At 39.2% G+C, this 18,991-nt stretch overlaps 1 protein-coding gene across 1 annotated transcript in view; it reads left to right on the forward strand.

Moving 5' to 3' along the window:
- LOC139717399 (general transcription factor 3C polypeptide 3-like) overlaps positions 1-18,991 on the forward strand; it is a 51,789-nt gene that overhangs the window by 16,698 nt on the left and 16,100 nt on the right. The window contains exons 15-18 of the mRNA XM_071628896.1: positions 1,991-2,089; positions 2,974-3,052; positions 4,219-4,343; positions 5,311-5,398. Of these exons, the coding sequence (XP_071484997.1) occupies positions 1,991-2,089; positions 2,974-3,052; positions 4,219-4,343; positions 5,311-5,398 (391 nt within the window). The remainder of the gene's footprint in view (positions 1-1,990; positions 2,090-2,973; positions 3,053-4,218; positions 4,344-5,310; positions 5,399-18,991) is intronic.

Here is an 18,991-nt window from a genome sequence, read left to right on the forward strand (position 1 = left end):
ATACTTTAAACATTCATAACTTTTGAACAGATTGTCAGATTTCCCCCAAACTTTCACTAATGTCTTCTACTGATATTGCTGCATTTACTCAATCCACATGTATATGAAGGTAGACTTGTCCTTTAATCTTTTCCTCTTCCTCAACTTCCCTTGTTCCATATACTGTATATCAGTCGTAGAGTGGTGGTATGAGGTGTACTAGGCCTTTGAAAGTAACCAAAAACCGAGAGTTTTCCTGGCTCTCATCTTATCCAATAGAAAAAAACTAGATATATCGCTACGGCTACTGATATGCCTCCGCCATAATGCATGGTTCTCCCAATAGGTCTATAGTACAATGTCTTGACAATGTGTGATGACAGTTTCACACTAGTGGCAAAATATTAAAATGACAGGTTTGACACAAATGTGCTGAATGTTCACTTTCCTAGAACTAGGTTCAATTGGATGAATGATTAAAATATCAGAGTGCAGGTATTTGGGGAACTGATGATTTTTACTTGACTTTTGACCCTTTTATAAGTTTATGCATTGAGTAATTTTCAAGGTATTGAGAAAAAGTATAATTTCAGTATCAAATGGGAAAATAGCATTATCTAGACCTGGCCTTTGACCTTTGACCTCACAGTTCCAAAGAGAATCACTGTTAGGTTGAACATGCATAAATATGTAAGTTTCATGATGATACCTTGAGTTACTTTCTAGATATGGAGGAAAAAGTGCAATTTAGCACTTTCACTTGACCTTTTACCTTTTGACCTTTGACCTTTTGGCTTCCCCAAAAATATATATTGGGTAATACATGCCATACATCAAGTTAAAAAAAAACAACCTTCAGGCATATTGCATTTTAAGGAAAGTAGTGATATTTTGAGGAGTTGACCTTGACCTTTGACCCCCTGACCTTTGACCCATGACCCCCAACTTCCCTAGATAATCACTGCCCATCGGTACAAGCATATATACTAAGTTCCATGAAGATACCTTGAACCATTTGCAAGATATGGAGAAAAACATGAAATTTCAATTTTTTTTTCACAAAATAATCTGTGACCTTTGACCTTTGACCCAGTGACCCTAAAATCCACACAAAGTATTATCCCCCAAGGATATACCCTCATACCAAGTTTGATGTAAAACCACCACACGGTTCTTGAGATATCGACAAAAACAAAACGGGACGGACAGACGTACGGACGGACGTACGGACGTACGGACGGACGGACGGACGGACGGACGGACGGACGGACGGACGACCCGAAAACATAATGCCTCCGGCCACTTCGTTGCGGAGGCATAAAAATGAATTATGACCTTGTGGGGATAATCATTTTACAAAGGAGAGCCCAATTTGAGGTAGCGCAGAATTTGCTGTGAGGAATGGTGCCAGATTAACTTTATCACCATCTGCACAGCAACCATCTCTTCTAGTGTCTGATTCAGCTTCGTTTTGTGTGATTTTCCACATGCCGAAAGAATCTTTTTTTTTTTCTTTCTTTCTGATCCTGTCTCATTTTAATCATATTGTTTTTATTTTATTATAGTAATAGGAGTAGTAGTAATGCACTATTACTACTACTGCTAATCATGGTAATAATAATTATAACAATACAGTGCCCTCCTGTTATAATGAACACTGTTATAACAAAATTCTGGTTATAACAAAGTAAAATTTCTAGCTGCACTGTTATCTGCTCTTTTTTTTTATTGTAATACTTGTTTGGTTAATACAGAATTTTGATATAATAAAAGAAACTGCAGGTTCCAGGACTTATTATAATGGGAGTTGATTGTAATAACAAGGACATTGATAGTGATACTAATACTAAATGATACTATTTCTGCTGCTACTAACAATTTGATAGTTGTCTGGCTGAGCCTTATGATTTTAGTACAAATACTGAAGGTCTATTTTCAAGACACTGTCTATGTGGCATTGTGTAATATTTGGGGTTTTTGTTATGTTTCGTTTTCATGATTCTCTTTCCAGGGTGGGGATAAGACGAACCTGATGAATTTGTTCAGCTTAATCGTCACCAACAGCGTCGGTACCAGGCATCACAGATTTTGTCTGAGACTCACGATAAGGGTGAGTCGAGTCCGATCAGATCGAATCAAGTTTAACCAATCGAGGATGAGCAGATTTTTCTATGATATGCACTTCCCATAGACATCTTGCCCAAGTATTCAACATGTTAACTGATGATTTACCGTGTATTGTAAAGTAACATCCACAAATAAAAGACAGGAAGAAACCAGGGCACCATTTCATGAAAGTTGTCCGCTCTGACAATTACCGTAGCAACAGTCAGTAACCAGAGCTTCTCAGCCAATGAAAACCAAAGATTTTATTGACATCGTCAGAGACTGACAACTTGTTAGGGCTGACAACTTTTACGAAATGGTGCCCAGGGATGAGCACATGGTTGGAGATTGACCTGTGTGTCACTTATGAAGTCAATCGATGGGCTGTTTTGTCATGTTAAGAATTGATTCACAGTTTTAACAAACATATTTGGAATCTCCAGCGTTACACAAGCTATCCCAATTCTAACATAGCTGCCATCTTGTGAACTTTTAACGAGGGAGCTCCATGAAATGGCTCCCCCACCTCCAATCTCCCCTCCTCCCAAAAAGAAATCAAGGTCCAGGTATCATGCATTTGCTATTTGTGAATGAGACTTACATGTATGACCTCTGAAATCTATGATCTGACATCTACTGTAAAAGTGGATATTTTCGTGCGACTAATTTTTCGCGCTTGGCCGGATGAGAAGAGTTTCGCATGTTTTTGATACAGCGGAATCAAGACATCAACCACTGGCACATATGGCATGCAAAAATATTCGCGTGCTTTTATTTTTACACTAGTTTCTGGTTGAGTGAAATGCGCGAAAATTTCAGCACTGTGAAAATTTCCACTTTTATAGTATCAGGCCATGAAATAATGTGGATCTTGATCTTCCACGACAGCTTTACTCAGACAGTCAAGCCCTTTCAGTGATCAACGGACACAATGCTCTTCACACCAGCAGCTACAAGCATGCCATTGGTAAGTGATTACTCACCAGCACAACCGGTATTAAAATCATACCTGTGTTGAATATGAATATGCCTGTATGCTAATTCTTAAATCTATGAATTGATTTCAAAAACCTGTTGTGATGGAAAAATTGCCAGAGAGGGAGATCTCGCACATGGCGGTTGAGAATAAAGTTGGTTCTTGTTGATTTTTCCTAAACTTTTGGTGGTGATATAGCATGATTATTGTTTGTTGTCACAGAAATGATACATGTGCTGCTGTTGTTTACCACTATCTCCGCCAGGTTATAACACTTGTCTCGGTGACATCAAACTTTGAGGGAAATTCACTTTCTCCTTTGGCTACTCTCATCTGGTTTAGCTTCTCCACATATTTTCAGAAAAATGTTGTGATAATTTCTTATTCTTGTTTTCCAACTGTAGTCTGTACATTCATTTCTGCATATGTCGAAGGATACCCCCTACTCATTTTTATCTATTTCTCTTTTCATTCAGCGTGTCGGATGAGTTTTCAGATTTCAAGCTTTGCTTCCTCAGCATGAATTTTATGATTCTAAGCAGTTTCAGGTTGTTCATATGAAACATGTTCAAGAACATGGTCGTACTACCCAGCTAGACATTTGTGATGAGCATAAGATGAATTAGCTTGAAGAACTCTAATTTTTTTTCTCTTCAACCACCTTCTGAGGGCAGCAGCAAGAACAGAAGATCCAGGCATTTATCCGATCCCAAACAAACATATCGTCGCTGGGGTGACAACACCTCACATCTGCAAAATGTCAAATGTTCAGGAGAGCGAAACAACATGGCAGCCAAAGCACTATAAAAATCAAATGGGATAACCTTTCCTTTGACATGCTGTGGCAGCTTCATTTTTTAGGTAAGACAGCTAGGATTTGGATAGGACATCACTTTACCCATTGAGGATGGGCTGATTATGTTGTTAAATGCAATTTCCCATAAACACCTGCCCAAGTATACTCGGGAATAGTGTTCTATGGGTTAACTGATTATCTGAACATTAATCCATGAAAGTCATTTTCACCAAAATTTGAGATACAAGGTCTTGTCACCCCAGCGACGCTATGGGCGATACAATATCATGCGTAGTTTTACATCGGGCAGTGCAAATAGCATAACAAATTCAAGTGGACTCTGCTCTGAATATCTTGACAGGGGAGTATGCCCGAGCATACCATCACGACCCATCGGACCCTTTCCTCTCGCTCTGCCTTGGAATCTGCCTCTTTGCTCTGGCCAGCCGCAGGTTTACCCTCAACAAGGATTCCATCATAGCCCAGGTGAGAAGGCAATGCCACGCAGATATTGCCCTTTTTAGCTCACTTGAGCCAAGTGAGCAATTGTAATGATTCATCGTCTGGCGTCCGTCATGTGTCCTCTGTCATCCATCTTGCTCTGTGTGTCGTCCGATGTGCCTCGTCCAACATGCATAAGCCTTTTTACATTTTTTGTCTTCTTCTTGAAAACCTGATGGCACATTTTCACCAAATTTAGCAGGTAGCATCCCTAGGGGGAAAGGATTTGAGGTTGTTCAAATAGGTGAAAATGATGATGATAGCGAGATATTGCATAATGAGATATTGCTTAAGTCAAATGCTGTTAAATGTGTTAAACAAAAATGCAATTTTTCATAACTGTTATTTAGTTTCTGGGATCATGCTGCGATAGACCCAGATTACTAAGATATTCAAGTTTTATTCATGCCTTTCTGACAATGATTCCTGATGATCTTAAAATTTACCCAATGTTTAACCCAACGTATCAACAAAAATGTATGTAAACTTGATTCCAAATATTCGGCAGTGTTTTTAAGTTACAAGTTAATAGCTTGTCAGTACATCAGGGCAGAAGTAAGATCCATAAATTTGCATATATTAGTAATCTGGTCTAGTCATACCAACAACATGATATACAATATTTCATGCTCATGCATACTACTTTCATGGGACAGGCCATTCTAGTACTGATATACTGTACATATAATTTTCCACCAAGACCTCAAAACAAGCTGTCCCATCCACTTGTTCATACTCAGTGCCTTTTAAATACCAAATTTGGGAATTGGGTCTTTATGTATAGGTGATCTTCCTAATGCATATTCATGATGGTGACTGTGATGTCATGATTCATGATGCATTCCATTTGACCCAGGGCTTCAGCATTGCACATTAATGATCTTCCTATTAGATGCATATTCATGAGGGTGACTGTGATGTCATGATTCGCAATGCATTCCATTTAATCCAGGGCTTTAGCTGTCTGCGACAGTACCAAAGACTGCGAGGAGACACCCAGGAGACCAACTACAACATAGGGAGGGCCCTGCAGCAAGTTGGTAAGATCACACCACTGATCTACAAAGGATCTATCTGGATATCTCATTGGCCAGCCACTTCGAAGCAACCCCGCCACCATCTTACCAAGCATGTTGCCCATACATTGTCTGTGTTCGGAGCTCACAACATCAAATGATCTTTTTGAAAGTCTCTGTTAGAAAATGCCTGCAAATCCCCATAGAGTGTGTGTGGTAAGATGGCGGCATGACGGCTTCACTCATCTGTACAGGACGAATGGACCAATGAGATATCCAGATACCTCCTTATGGAGATCAATGGTTCGTACTCACCATTAGCCTTTGTTAAAGTCCCACAAGCTGTTTTTTTTTTTTGTTTTTTTTTGTTTTTGGTCTTTTTTTGAAAGCACTAGCCATTGTGAGTGAAGTGCTAGAGACCCAAAGCTGAGTGTGTCAGCACAAGGGCCTTTGGTATGTGTGGTTGAGATTTATTATTCATGCTCAGGAGAAAGACTACACTGTGCACCACTCTTGCATACCGGTAATGCAGTCACTGAATAATCCAGGAAAAGCATCTCCACCAATGAAAGGGCTTGATTTGTCCATCAGTCATTAGTTCTAAGCATACATCTACAAATTTGTATGAACTTCTTCAAGATGCCGCTCTACCGAATAGTAATGAATTGTTTGGGTTTTTTTGCCAGCAAAAGCTGGCTGCTACATTCAGTGATTCAAAACAGAAAGTTAAGATTTTCGGGCAGATCTTCCAAAGGCCCCCTTGCTGGGTCTTGGCTCTGACTGATGGCTTTGACTAGTCTGTGGCATAGACCCTCTTCTTGCACCTTGTACAATCACTACAGCAGGAGGGCCTTTGATAGAGACCCAGTCCTTATGCTCTGTATAGATGTGAAGTCCCCCTCTAAAAGGAGAACTTTGGATAATTTTCAGACCTTCACATTTGAAGAACTACAAAATATTGGTTATATTGGGTACAGAGTTTCAGAATTTATAGTGATTGGGATGAGAAATAAGAATGTTTTCAAAATTTATAACAAATCACAATGAACAAGGATGATGACTTGGCAGCTTTTCCATGAGAATGCATGAGTGTGGGCTCAAGGAAGCAGAACAAAATAATAAAGTATGCTTAGATTCTACACAGGTGAACTTAATAAGCAAGCAGTGTTGTTATGGAATTATATTGTTGCATTTCTGAAATATGTGAGCTTCCTGTGTCATCGTCTTGGTCAGTTTGACTTTTTTTTTTCAGAGTATTGGTTTCTCTGCTCAAGATCCACAATACACGTAGATTCTACAAATCTATACATGGAGCTGTCGATTTATGTACTATGTTATGTGAAATTATGAAAATTGTCTAGACTTCCTACTTAACTCTGAGCTACTGTATACGCCAAATATTTCGCGAGGTTTTTATTTTCGTGAATTTCGCGAGTCGGGTGCTACTCACGAAATTAAAGACACGCGAAAATATTGACTCTAATCCTGATGTGAATGTGACATACACGTGTACACTTCTCCGTTCAGTAGAGGACTCCACGATCACGAATTTAACCACTTGCGAAATCGTCGGGAATTCCTGATTTGCGAAAATTTAGACTCACGAAATATATGGCGTATACAGTATGATATGTATGTGCTGTGCCCCTCTGCGTGGTATCTCTACCATAAACTCCTCCTTGCATTGTTGCAACTATGCATGCATGCCAAGAGAATAAATTCTTTTCTTTTTCTTCTTTTTCTTCCTTGAAGTGTTTCTTTGAGGGATTTTTAAGTCGTTGAAAATGACGCACTGGTTCATAACATTCTTCCAAATTCTAGAATGAGTATGAAATATCATATCATCAGTTTGAATATTATGAAGTTAGGGTTTTTCCATAAAGAGTCTTACACATCCAACAAGATCATCCATTGCTCACCATATGATACAAATGGCATGCTCAATCTAAATTGAAAAATACAATTAGCAAAATACAATAATTCAAAGTAAGTGGTGACTACAAATAAATATGTAAATACAATCCGTAAATAAGTAAATATGTAAATATGTAAATAAGTGAATACAATAATCCAAAGTAACAGAGACTCCAACCCCAAGCACCTTCTGATCTGGAGATTCTCCTGCCTAAAACCCCTAGCAAACGGAAGACTCCAACTTGATGTGCGCAAAGCGCACATCACGAGCACGAAGCGCGAAGTTCCTTACGGCCGGGGTCCAGGGCCCGCTTAAGGGTCCTGGAAGCTCGAGGGTTCTAGATGCTCTCTCGTGCTATCTAAGGCTTATTTTTCAACATATGATGACACTTAGTAAGAAATCATTTCAAGCGGGAGACTCAGACCCCGTTTATAGTGCGAGGCTCGGCCGCGGCCAAGCCGCGGCCGAGCCCAGCCCCGCTTCAGTGTAAACGTGCAAAAGGCCAAATGCGAGGCCAAAATTGGCCTCGCATTTGGCCTCGCTCTGGAGGTGGTCTCGGCCGCGGCCGAGCCGCGGCCGAGCCCGGCCTTTTCTCAGTGTAAACGCAAACTGGGCCAAATGCGCGGCCAGTTTTAGTCTGGCTTCCAAACCCTCTGCCTGTACTATTTCGCTGTTCAGGATATTAACCCCCTCAACGTCGAAACCTAGTATAGTATAAGGTGGTTTTGTCCTGCAAAGGATTTTTTCCTTCGGCAAAGGCCTTTGCCGGAACGTCGACTTCGTCGCCACGGAATTCATTTGGCAAAGGGTCTGAAAACCAGACAATACCAAATTGCGTATGTTTACAAGCAGAGCGCCACTACGACAAAATATTGAAAGGTTTGAATCAAAAGCACGGCCGAGCCCAGCAGTGTAAACGGACAAAATTGCGAGGCTCGGTCGCGCAATTGTAAAACGGGGTCGCGCAATTGTAAAACGGCCCACACTGTAAACGGGGTCACAGAGCCAGGGCGGGAGAACGGGAGATTTTGCAAAAATGGGCTTTCAGCGGGAGATCTCCCGTCGAAAGCGGGAGGGTTGGAGTCTCTGAAGTAAGTGGTTACTTACAAGCCAATGTTTACAGACACAAGATGATGAAAAAAAAGGAGGAGAATGAGGGAAAATTGTGCCTCTTGGGTGTCATGTCAATTGTAGTCTGTGTGATATGGGGATGTGAGCTTACTTCGACCTGCATTTGTTTGATGCGCTGACCTGTCAAATATGAAGTCATAAGAACGGCAAAGCCTGTGCAGTGACCAAGTCAGAGCTATCCTTGAGTGGTGGCAGACGCAGCACAGCATGATGCCTTGAAAGCAAGTCATTTCAATTACTGTAAAATGAGGAATGTTCGTGTGCATTTTAATTTCATGAATTTCGCACGCGCCAAGATTTGCGAAATTAAAATGCACGCGAAAGTTCTTGTTTACACTATATGCATTGAACGCCAGTGGCAATTCGCAAAAATTTCATGCCACAATAAAGGCCGTCAGCTCCACTTCACAAAAACTTCATGCCGTGAATATGCCATGTTTTATTGTACCACTGAGAGGAAGATGTGTCATACTATACAAGTGTTGGAAAGGTCATAGTGCATAGAAGAAACCATTCTCGTGTGGTTTATTTAAAGTTTTTTTTGTTTGTTTTTTTTATACACGCTGTTTTAGTCTTTTGAAAATTTTGAAATATTCACACAAGATAATCTTGTTTCTCAAGGCTTACTTCACCCAGTTTGCTGCCTCAGTTAGAAATGCATACAGTATGTACATGTATGTATGAATGTATTGATATTCAAATAATTTTTTATGCAGCTGTATGGCAATTTTGAACTTTCACCATAAACCATAAAATAAAATAGTAATGAACATGAGAAATGCTCTAGTTCTCTGCAGAAGTGCAATGTTAATTTTTCTGACTTGAAACCACATGATAGATCATCAATCATAGACTGATATTGTTGTCAAAGGCAGTCATATCCATTGAAGAGAGAAACAGGCAAATGGGGGGGGGGGAGGAGGAGGTAAGAAAAATAAGGCATAGATAGAGTGAGACCTCCAGCAAATAGTGCCAAAAGATGATTGATGATCCAGTGTTGGTCGCAAAATCTCAATAGCAGAAGAGTAATTGCTGTGAGCTTTTCAACAGCATGCCGTTGTTGTGTCACAATGGAGGTCAATGTTTTCTTCATGTTTTCTTGAGGCGACAAAGTGAAGATTGAATAAGAGGAAATGCAATTCTTCTTCTTGTCTGCCGTACATCGCACAAATTTCCCCCTGCCTACCTTCAAAATACTCTTCATCTTCACCAACCACCAAGAAATCTCCATTCATTAAACTCACAAAGATTACAGGTACCTCGAATCAAGCGTAGTTGGGGGATCATGCTTTCTCATACATGGGCCCAAAACTTTGGAATAGCCTTCCAAAAGCTCTTCGACAAACACCTTCTATTGATGCTTTTAAAAGAAGCTCAAGACCTACCTTTGACAATTGCTTACCTGGTAATATGTACATATATTGTTTGTTTGTTTGTTTGTTTATTGTTCTTATATCTTCTGTAATACTCTGTTGTAATGTGATACATATGTACTCTGTTCTACAGCGCCATGAGTACCTTTTTAGGTAGAATGAATGCTTTATAAGACTCCCTCTATTATTATTAAAAGTGGAAACATTTGAAGATGTTTTGACAGACAATGCAATGCTTGGGAAGAAAATAAGAATTCACAATAATTATCATTTTATCTTTTTACAGAGAGCAAAGTTCCAGAAATGACATCATTAATTTGGTAGCAAATGATCAACATCTCAAATTTGTTTGCATATTTGAATTCAGTGGATCACATGTAAATGTCAACATTTGGTTGCTAGCAGTTGGGTCTGTACACTGGCTGTTTGCAAATGAATGAGATGATCTTACCCACCTGTGCTCAACACGCAAAGGTCAAACGGGGTCACACTTTCGGGGTTCACTTGTGCACTTCTGGTACTGTCACTGGAGTTACTGTGCAGCAGGCATGCAGGGATGCCAAGTTCACAAAATTTTTATGAGTGAGATTTTCATGACTCGGCATCTCGGCGAGCGAATGTGCGCGCAAGCGAGAGTGTGGGAGGGGTTTTTCCCCCTGTAGCCTCCCACGGTAGGGAGCTTTTTCAATTTTTAGCTTTCAATGGTGCGATCAGGTGCGTACTTAAGTGACTATTTTTTACTTATTTTGAAAGACAAAAGGAAAATATACCTTCAATGGCAACTATCACTTTAGTCTTTTGAGCTATGCTCATTATTATAGGCCCAAGTTGCCAATTTCGCGCGGTGCGTGAGAAAAATGGGTGCCATGCGTGAGATCGTGAGACGGCCCCTAAATGCTTGAGTCTCACGCAGAATGCGTGAGACTTGGTAGCTCTGGGCATGGGCAGAGTGTACATGGCGGTAATCACATCTAATTTTTCCCCCTTTTATCATGACGAAAATGTTATTACTTCACAATAGAGGGAATGCATTGTCGGAGCTTACATTTTATTTTTCTGTTTCCAGCATGTGACAGTCGCTGAGAAAAGCTACAAAACTATTTTAGTCTCGAGATAGAGATATTGCTCTTTGTTTTTTGTGTATGATCAAATAGAGCTCGTGCTGTGCGCTGGCATAGCTTTGTCAACTCTTTGTATGAATACAGAAATTAAATAGCGCCACTGCTGTTTGAGTTTTTTCCATTAGTATGTGATAGCGAGAATTGTGTTGCATGTGGATTTTGTTAAATTGTAGAAAAGAAAAGGGATAAAGTGTTTCAGCATGTGGGAGGAGGATTCTATACCATCAGTGCCAAACTATCCTAACAATAAACGTCATGTCATGACTTCCACATGACGTTTTGTCCTGTCAAAAAACAGATGACAGTCAATTGAATTTCAAGGGATGTGACAGAATTTTGCAAAAGGAAATACAGGATATGACAACTTCCACTCAAAGTTTATGAGCAACCAAACAGCATAACATTGTATGGTGAAGTGAGGATGAATATTTTTAGTCTTCTCCGCGGACAGTTTAGCTGTACTGTGAAGGGGTCTGTTTATCTGCTGGTGTAATGATTGAACACATCTTTTTTATGCATACGCCATGGTTTATTTGTTGTAGCCTGTTGTCGGGCATGCTTTTTCTTCACAATTCTTTCCTGTGCGCCATATTGTTCCAGCTTGACACACGGTGTTGATGGACCCATCTTCACTGTTCAAACAGAGAGTGCCATTTTGATTTGGATCGTTCCATTGTGACTAGATCATTTTGCCTAACCTTCAGAAAGCTCTTTATTACGCCATGAATATGATTGAAAAATGGCTGTGGCCTTGAAAATAGGCCATGTGTGCACAAGAAGACAACTGATTGATTAGTTACGTGGCTGCTGTATGGAGTTGCGGCATTAGCGCACGATGCTTTATGTACTCACTCCCACTCACTCCTTCTTCTTTATATACTCTTTATATAATTTGATGAATACTCCAAGATTGCAAATACGTGTCCAGCGCTCACAGTCTCGGTTCCGGCGCGCTTCCTATTGAGAGATAATTGAGATCAGTAAAATGCCGACAGGGTGGTGACAATGTGGTAATGATCGTGTAAGTTTCACATTTACCAGTGAACATGACTTTTCAGGCACAGAAATTGTTCCAAACAGTCCAAAACTGAGCAAGGTATACTATACCACTGAGCAGTCTAAGACCATGTGAATAAGATTGTGGGATTGATTTTGATTGAATGGTTTATTGATTCCATTCACATATGAGGTGGTTGGAATTCCACACCTGTAGTAGACACGTGTCTAGTGCCCATTGCGGGGCTGCACAAACCATTTTCTTTTTTACTGGTCAGACCTGTCTGTCAGACCAGTAGGTACTCAGTTTTTCCATCTTCTACTTGTCCATTCCGGAAAAAGTTACTGGTCCGATAGTGATTTTTACTGGTCAGGGACCAACGAACCAGTGCCAGTGTACAGCATTGCCCACGGGCATGGCACTTTATCCTTGTTGCCAAGTCTTTAAACAGAAGAGACTTACAGCAGTCAGTCCCACATGTAGGAGAGGTATACCCTATGCATGTAAAAGAACTCATTTCACTTCTCTCATAATGAGCAAATTGAAATCCTGACAGAAATGGTCGAACAAGTAAACAAACAAACAAACAAACAAACAAACAAACAAACAAACAAGCAAACACACAAACACACAAACAAATAAAGGCTGATATCTGCAAGAATCTTAGTGATTGAAAGAAGCAGATTGCCCCTAGAAGAATGAGAAAAGGAAAACAAAAAGATCAAGAAAAAGAAGGAGAAGCAAAAGGCAGCAGACAGTAGGAAGAAGAAGTAGAAGGAAAGTGATTGAAGAAGAATTAGGTTTGAAAACCTTACTGAACCATGATTGGCTGAAAATGACTCGACGATCATGTTTGGGAGGAAAGTGATTTGCAGTTGCTTTGGTACTTACATACCTACAAATTAGCTTCAAATCTGGTAGAAACTTGTTTGCAAACGAATTTCTTTGTGAGTGTGAAAGCCCTTCATCTGTCAGGAAACTTGATAGCTTGCGGCAAGCCTAAAACACATCAAGGTCAATGCCAATCGAACAATAAGATACATACCTGTCTAGAACCTGTTTGCAGCGCTGACATGAAAGGAGCGCAACTATTTGTCCTAGGCCCCTCCCATCTAATTAACCTTCCGTTGAGCCAGGTTCTCTGAAGCATGAATGCAAATGGTCACGCAAAGAGAAAAGAAGGAAGATGTTTATTTGCACTATTGCTCTTTTGTGGCGTTTATAGAGTTTGCTGTTCAGCTGTATAGCATTTCTGTGTCTTCTCTTCCTCTTCCTGCAATGTATGAGTTGTTTGAGGGTTTTTTTTTTTTTTTTTTTTTAATATGCCAGTGATCCATTGGAATAGAATGACCTAATTTGACTCCTACATCTGATTCTTGTAATGATGTACAAAAGGCATGTTTAATCTTCCCACACCCATTGTAGTGAATGTTCCTTGAATCGTGATGGAAGGTAGGCAGATGAATTTAATTGGAAGGAAAGAATGTTATGGAGATTGGAAAATACATAGATGTCGGATATACAAACAATGCACACAGTGTCATATGACCAGTCATTCCTTCTGTTTACATTTATACCTGATTGGGTAATGGTGGCTATGTTTTGCTTTGTTTTGTTTTGTTTTCTTTTTTTTAAAGATTTCCTAACCAGTTTGGAATGTCTGGAATTTCAAAGTGATTAACACTCTGCATCTTTGATTCGTATTAAAGCCACAATAAGAACTTTACAGCAGATTAATTCTTTGGAGTTTTGTTTGTTTGTTTGCTTGCTTGTTTTGGTGGGACTTTTTGTTCATTTCATGGTGAATGCATGATTGATAAATTGCACTTGCTTTTTGTTGTTTGGAGAAGGGAAATGAGAATGCAGCTTTGATGGTCAAGGTATGGACCATTATGTTTTAAATGATGCTTGAAATTTTTCATTCAAACCTAACACATTTAGTTCTTTCATTCATTCCTGGTATTCTTTCCACCCTATTTAGATTAAGTGATCAGTACTTCGCAAGCAATGCATACAATTTAGCTGGTTGGATGAATATGTACAAATCAGAATATTGATACTTTGTATAACTTCAAATAAAATCTTTATGTTGCTGTGCAAAAGGAGGCGAAATGACTTAGTAAATTGCTTTTCAAATCTGGAAAAGAAAAAGGATGGCAAGTGCTATTAAATTTGATCATTGGTAGTAGTAGTAGTAGTAGTAGTAGTTATAGTAGTAGTTCATGTACTGTAGCAGCACTGTACTATCATCCATAACTGTTCATGTGGTAGCACTATAAATCTATTGTGGGAGAGTCAATAGGATTATAGTAGTATTCATAATACGTGTGTCACTAGTACATTGATTGGTTTTGTAAGAATTATGGTCATAGATCGTAAAAATTGAGGGCCGTTTCATCTGATTTGATGGATCCAAATTATTGGACTATATTTGTGATATTGATTGTGATCTTGCTGTTGACACTCACTCTCAGTTTCACATATTTTTCTATTTATTTTTATTTCATTTCATGTCAGCAGTCTGCTTTGGTAAGATGTAACAATAGATGGCCCATAAAAACTTAATCTGTTTATCAGTGTTCATCGTAACGTGCTTATCTAATTCATCATCACTTTATGAACACAATGATACATCTGTCTGCTGCTATAAGGTTTAAGATTGGTTGACCTGTATCAGTTCTGATATTTGTTTTCTCCAATTTTTCATGCTCCAATTACATATTAAACAAATTTCTTGCGCATGTGTTTTCTCCATGAAATTCATTTATCGGTGATTGAATGAATTTCAAAAAGGAAAGTTACTCCCACAATGATACCCCCACAACATATCTGAAAGAATCCTGCCGTCAAAGCTGAAAGCTCAGCAAAAGATTAGTCACTGATCTTCATACTGCCTCGTATACAAACATCCCTAAATTTCAAATGAATACTACTAATAGTACTCGTACTAGGGCGCATACACGCACACACACATACACACACACACACATACACACACACACACACTTGTCAGGGGTGGATCCAGGAATTCTGGAAAAGGAGGGTGTACGCACCCCCCATTTTTTACTTTGTATTTCTTTTGTTTTAACAAAAAAATAAAAGGGGGGGGCGGTGTGCCCCCACCTGAATCCGCCACTTCTTGTACCAAGGAAGCGCCATGGAGGCAAATGATTCACCCTGTTCAAAATGTGCAGGAAAGATAATTTCTCGGGTATAGAGTTCACGCTAGTCAAAAGTAGCACAAGATACAATGTATGCAAAATTTGATGTACCATGAATATTTCCACATTAACAGTAGTATTTGGAGAGTATGGTGAAAAGATGTAAGGATTGTATGCTGACCTTCATTTTGGAAATTGCCCCCTGTTCCCTACCCTCTTCTGCCCCCTTTCAGTGCTGCACAGTCTATGATTTACGATCATCAGCAATGTTGACGGGATCATTTATTTTGGGTCAAATAGTGATCCAAAATGTGGTAAAACTGTGTGTGAATCAAGTATTCTTCCCCATGCATTCAACCAATGTATGGCATAAGATCGTTAAAAAGATCATATACCTAAAAGTATCAACTTGTCACATTTCAAAGGAAAAACCATTGAATTCTTTATGAGCAACAGTGCTGTTGTATTTCTGTTTCTGCCCTTTTGCCAGAGGGTACGCAGGGTGGGGTTTGTTTTGAATATTGAAATGCCATTTCCTTTGATATTCCCATTACGTTTAGATCACCACAGTTAAATGTAATCTGCACTGAATGCAAAACATCAAAGATGGTATCTTAATTCTAATGCCAACCTTGAGAATTGAGTGATCATACACTCAGTAGCAATTACAAGTTGCTTGGTACAAATGCAATGATTCAGCCTAGTATTTCAAATTTGTAATGTTATGTCTGGTCCTTATGTGAATATGATTTCATTTTTTTCTTAAACTGATTTGAAAGTATATTCAACTGTTTTACAGCTAATACCAAAGTCTTCATAAATCAGATCATGTATTCAAGCAGTGGGCATGAGACCCTATTGTACATGTATATCATCCTGCCCACACTATACTGCTTTCAGAACTCTGGTTGCTTAGTCCTGCATAGCATTATATGCAATCCCTATTCACCAGCCTCTTTCAACCTACTGAACCACACTGTTATATCATGGCCCAATCTTTTCTGTCTCTGACTTATGCTAATACTGTGAAACCTTATTAGTACTACTCTTCTTGCATGGCTTCTGTTTTGAAACACCAAGTCCTTTGTCATATTTTGGACCAGAGGTTATTAAATAATCCCAATATCATCAAAAGCCACATGTTTTTTTACCACCGCCAAGGGAGGAGGTTATGTTTTCATCGACATTGGCTTGTTGGTTTGTTAGTTAGTTTGTCCATGTCCAAAGTAACTAAAAAAGTTGTGCACTGATTTGGATGAAACTTGCAGGAAAGGTTTTGAATAACAGAAGGAACAGATGATTAAATTTTGGTAGTGATCGGGAAATTTTTATGGATTGTATGAAGAATTTTCGATATTTCGGCAGGTAGGGTCCAGTGAACTTGGGAGTTCAAGCTGCGCATTTTTGAGGTTCTCAAACGCCCACTAAAGTGCGTGCTCTAGCTTCTGCAAGGGAGGGGCGCGCCGCAGAGCTGCGGGTTTATGATGTAATAGAGGCTCCTATATATTGGGAAATCGGGCGATTTTTCAGCATGCATATGATAGGTGCATACACGTATGGGTGGAAATCACTGATCTGTATGGAAGAGCAAGATCATCGGTGGAAAGTAGCTGCTTGGCGGAGGTCTGCGCTCTCAGAGTGCTTTCTAGTTTCCATTATTTTTTTTTCTAGTCATAGACTCGTGTACCAGACAAGAGAACAAATAGTTTCAGGACTCTATAGTCAGTGACTGTCTGTGCCTCTTGGGGGATATTACAAACAAACTCCACAGCTGCACAAAAAGAAAAGGTACTATAGGAAATGAAAGAGACAAGAAACAAATGTGGCTGTTCATAGAATCCATCCTATTATCATCTGCACACCCACCTCCTGAAGTTTTCTGACGTGCTACACCACGCTTGCTTACATATGATCGTTGTCTTTTAACTTATTCAGAATTTGTTGTGTCATGTATGAAAATGTTTTCGCTATCCACATATATGCTCATTAACATCCCTCAATATCATTGAAGAGTAATGTCAGCTAATACAGGGGGGCAGTGAGGGGGTTCAATTTTTTGCCGTCTGCCTCACAGGTTTCAAACAGTTTGGCTCTGAATCTTTCAGAATCAAAAGACTTTTTGACTTGTTGATACACTGTTAGCATGTTTATGCAGTGGTGTTTTGAATTGTTCTGTTGTTTTCAGTAATGGCCTGTTAATTGCGAAGAAACTGGTTTTCTGAAATATGTGAATAAGTGTATGATAACTTCTTTCTTCTTTTTTTTTTTTTGGGGGGGGGTAATGATTCAGTTGTAGGTTTCTGAAATAGAATTATGGGACGAAGAATTATGAGAAAGCAAGAATAGACTACAAATCAAAGGATGCCCTGATCAAGAAATCAATATTTGTGACCGTGCACCTCAAAACAAACAAAAAGTCGCCCGACATGAATTTTTAGTTAAGACCATATTCTGAAAGAACAGACTTTAAGCTTTAAAGTGATGTATAACTCAAATCAAATGGACTCTCCTAACCTATGTAAATATTGGAAAGAAAGCACATACTCAGGAAAAGTGTGAACTGAGAAAAGAGGCTCTGAAGTACAGTGTCTATTCAGGCGCTTAATCTTTACCAAACAGTGCTGGCTGTGCGATGAATGGGACGAAAAACAGGAAGTAAACCACCAGAGTAACAACAATGAAGGGATTATCAGATTAAAGTGAAATTAAGCATGCCTCATTAACACATTCTGTCCATAATTAATGCCAACTTTCAAAGCAGTAGCACTATCCTTTCAAAAGTTATTAGAGTTGAAAGTGAAGAGTGTGGACAAGGTTTTTTAGAAATGAAAAAGGGATTCTAAAGACACACCTAATCACACTATTCTACCAAAAATGTCTGAGATAAATTGCTAAAAAAACACACTTTCCTGCCCGTTTATGATACCAAATTTTAGCATAATGTAAAAGAAGACCCGCTCTTTCAGAAAATATGAAAAAGTCAAGTTCGGCTAGGTTGACGCATTTCACTTATTTTCAGTCCTCAAGCAAAATCAGTGTGTGCGACTTTATGTTCGTTTTGAGGTGCACGGTCACATTTGGTGACTTTCTTTGGCTTTTGCCCTTCATTCTTTATGAATGAAATCAGACATGTTTAATGTTTTTTTTTGAAAGAGGTCAGTCAAGTGTGCAGGAAAATATGTTGAATTCTCCCCAAAGTATGTATATCACTATCCTGGAGTGATGCCACAAACTGTTTTAGCCTCTTCATCCAGTGATAGCGGCAACGGGACTTTAAAAATTCATAATGTTTGAATAGATTGTCAGATATTCCTCAAACTTCGCTGATGAGTTCTACTCATATAACTCTGCATTCGCTCAATCCACATCTATTTGGGCATGGTACCCCTTTATTAAAGTTATTCCAATGCAGGGCATGCATGGCTCATTGGCAGTATAGTTGCAAAACCCAATTACATCTAGACTCTAAAATCGTCGTCAGGAAGGGCTGATGTATAGCCAAGAAAAAGAAGACAAGCAGAAATGGAGTAAACGGTGAATGGAGGAGTCAGTTGTGAATGAAAGATTTTATATCAGTTGGATCCCACACATTGTAAAGATGCTTTGTCGTATATGATGGGATTCTTTGTTGTGTATTGAAATACTTTATGATTGGGAGTGACTTCTGCTGTTGTTGTCCCATTTCCATCTTTTGTTTGTGAGGGAGAAAACATTAAAAAATGAAAGAAATTCAGCAAGGCTCACATTCATGTTCTCCCTCTTGTGCTGCATGAATGATGAGGAAACATGGAACACAAATTTTCACAGTCAGTTTAACCTGGTTTCTTAAAGGTCCTGTTCACCTTTGGGAGCAGTGATTTCAATTTTTTTTTTCAAGATATCACATTTGAGGCAAATGTGTAGGTCTCTTGTATCACAA

The sequence above is a fragment of the Diadema antillarum genome, unplaced genomic scaffold, assembly GCF_040938485.1.
Source record: "Diadema antillarum isolate AM-2024a unplaced genomic scaffold, OU_Dant_1.0 scf00000075, whole genome shotgun sequence".
Lineage (NCBI taxonomy): Eukaryota > Metazoa > Echinodermata > Echinoidea > Diadematoida > Diadematidae > Diadema > Diadema antillarum.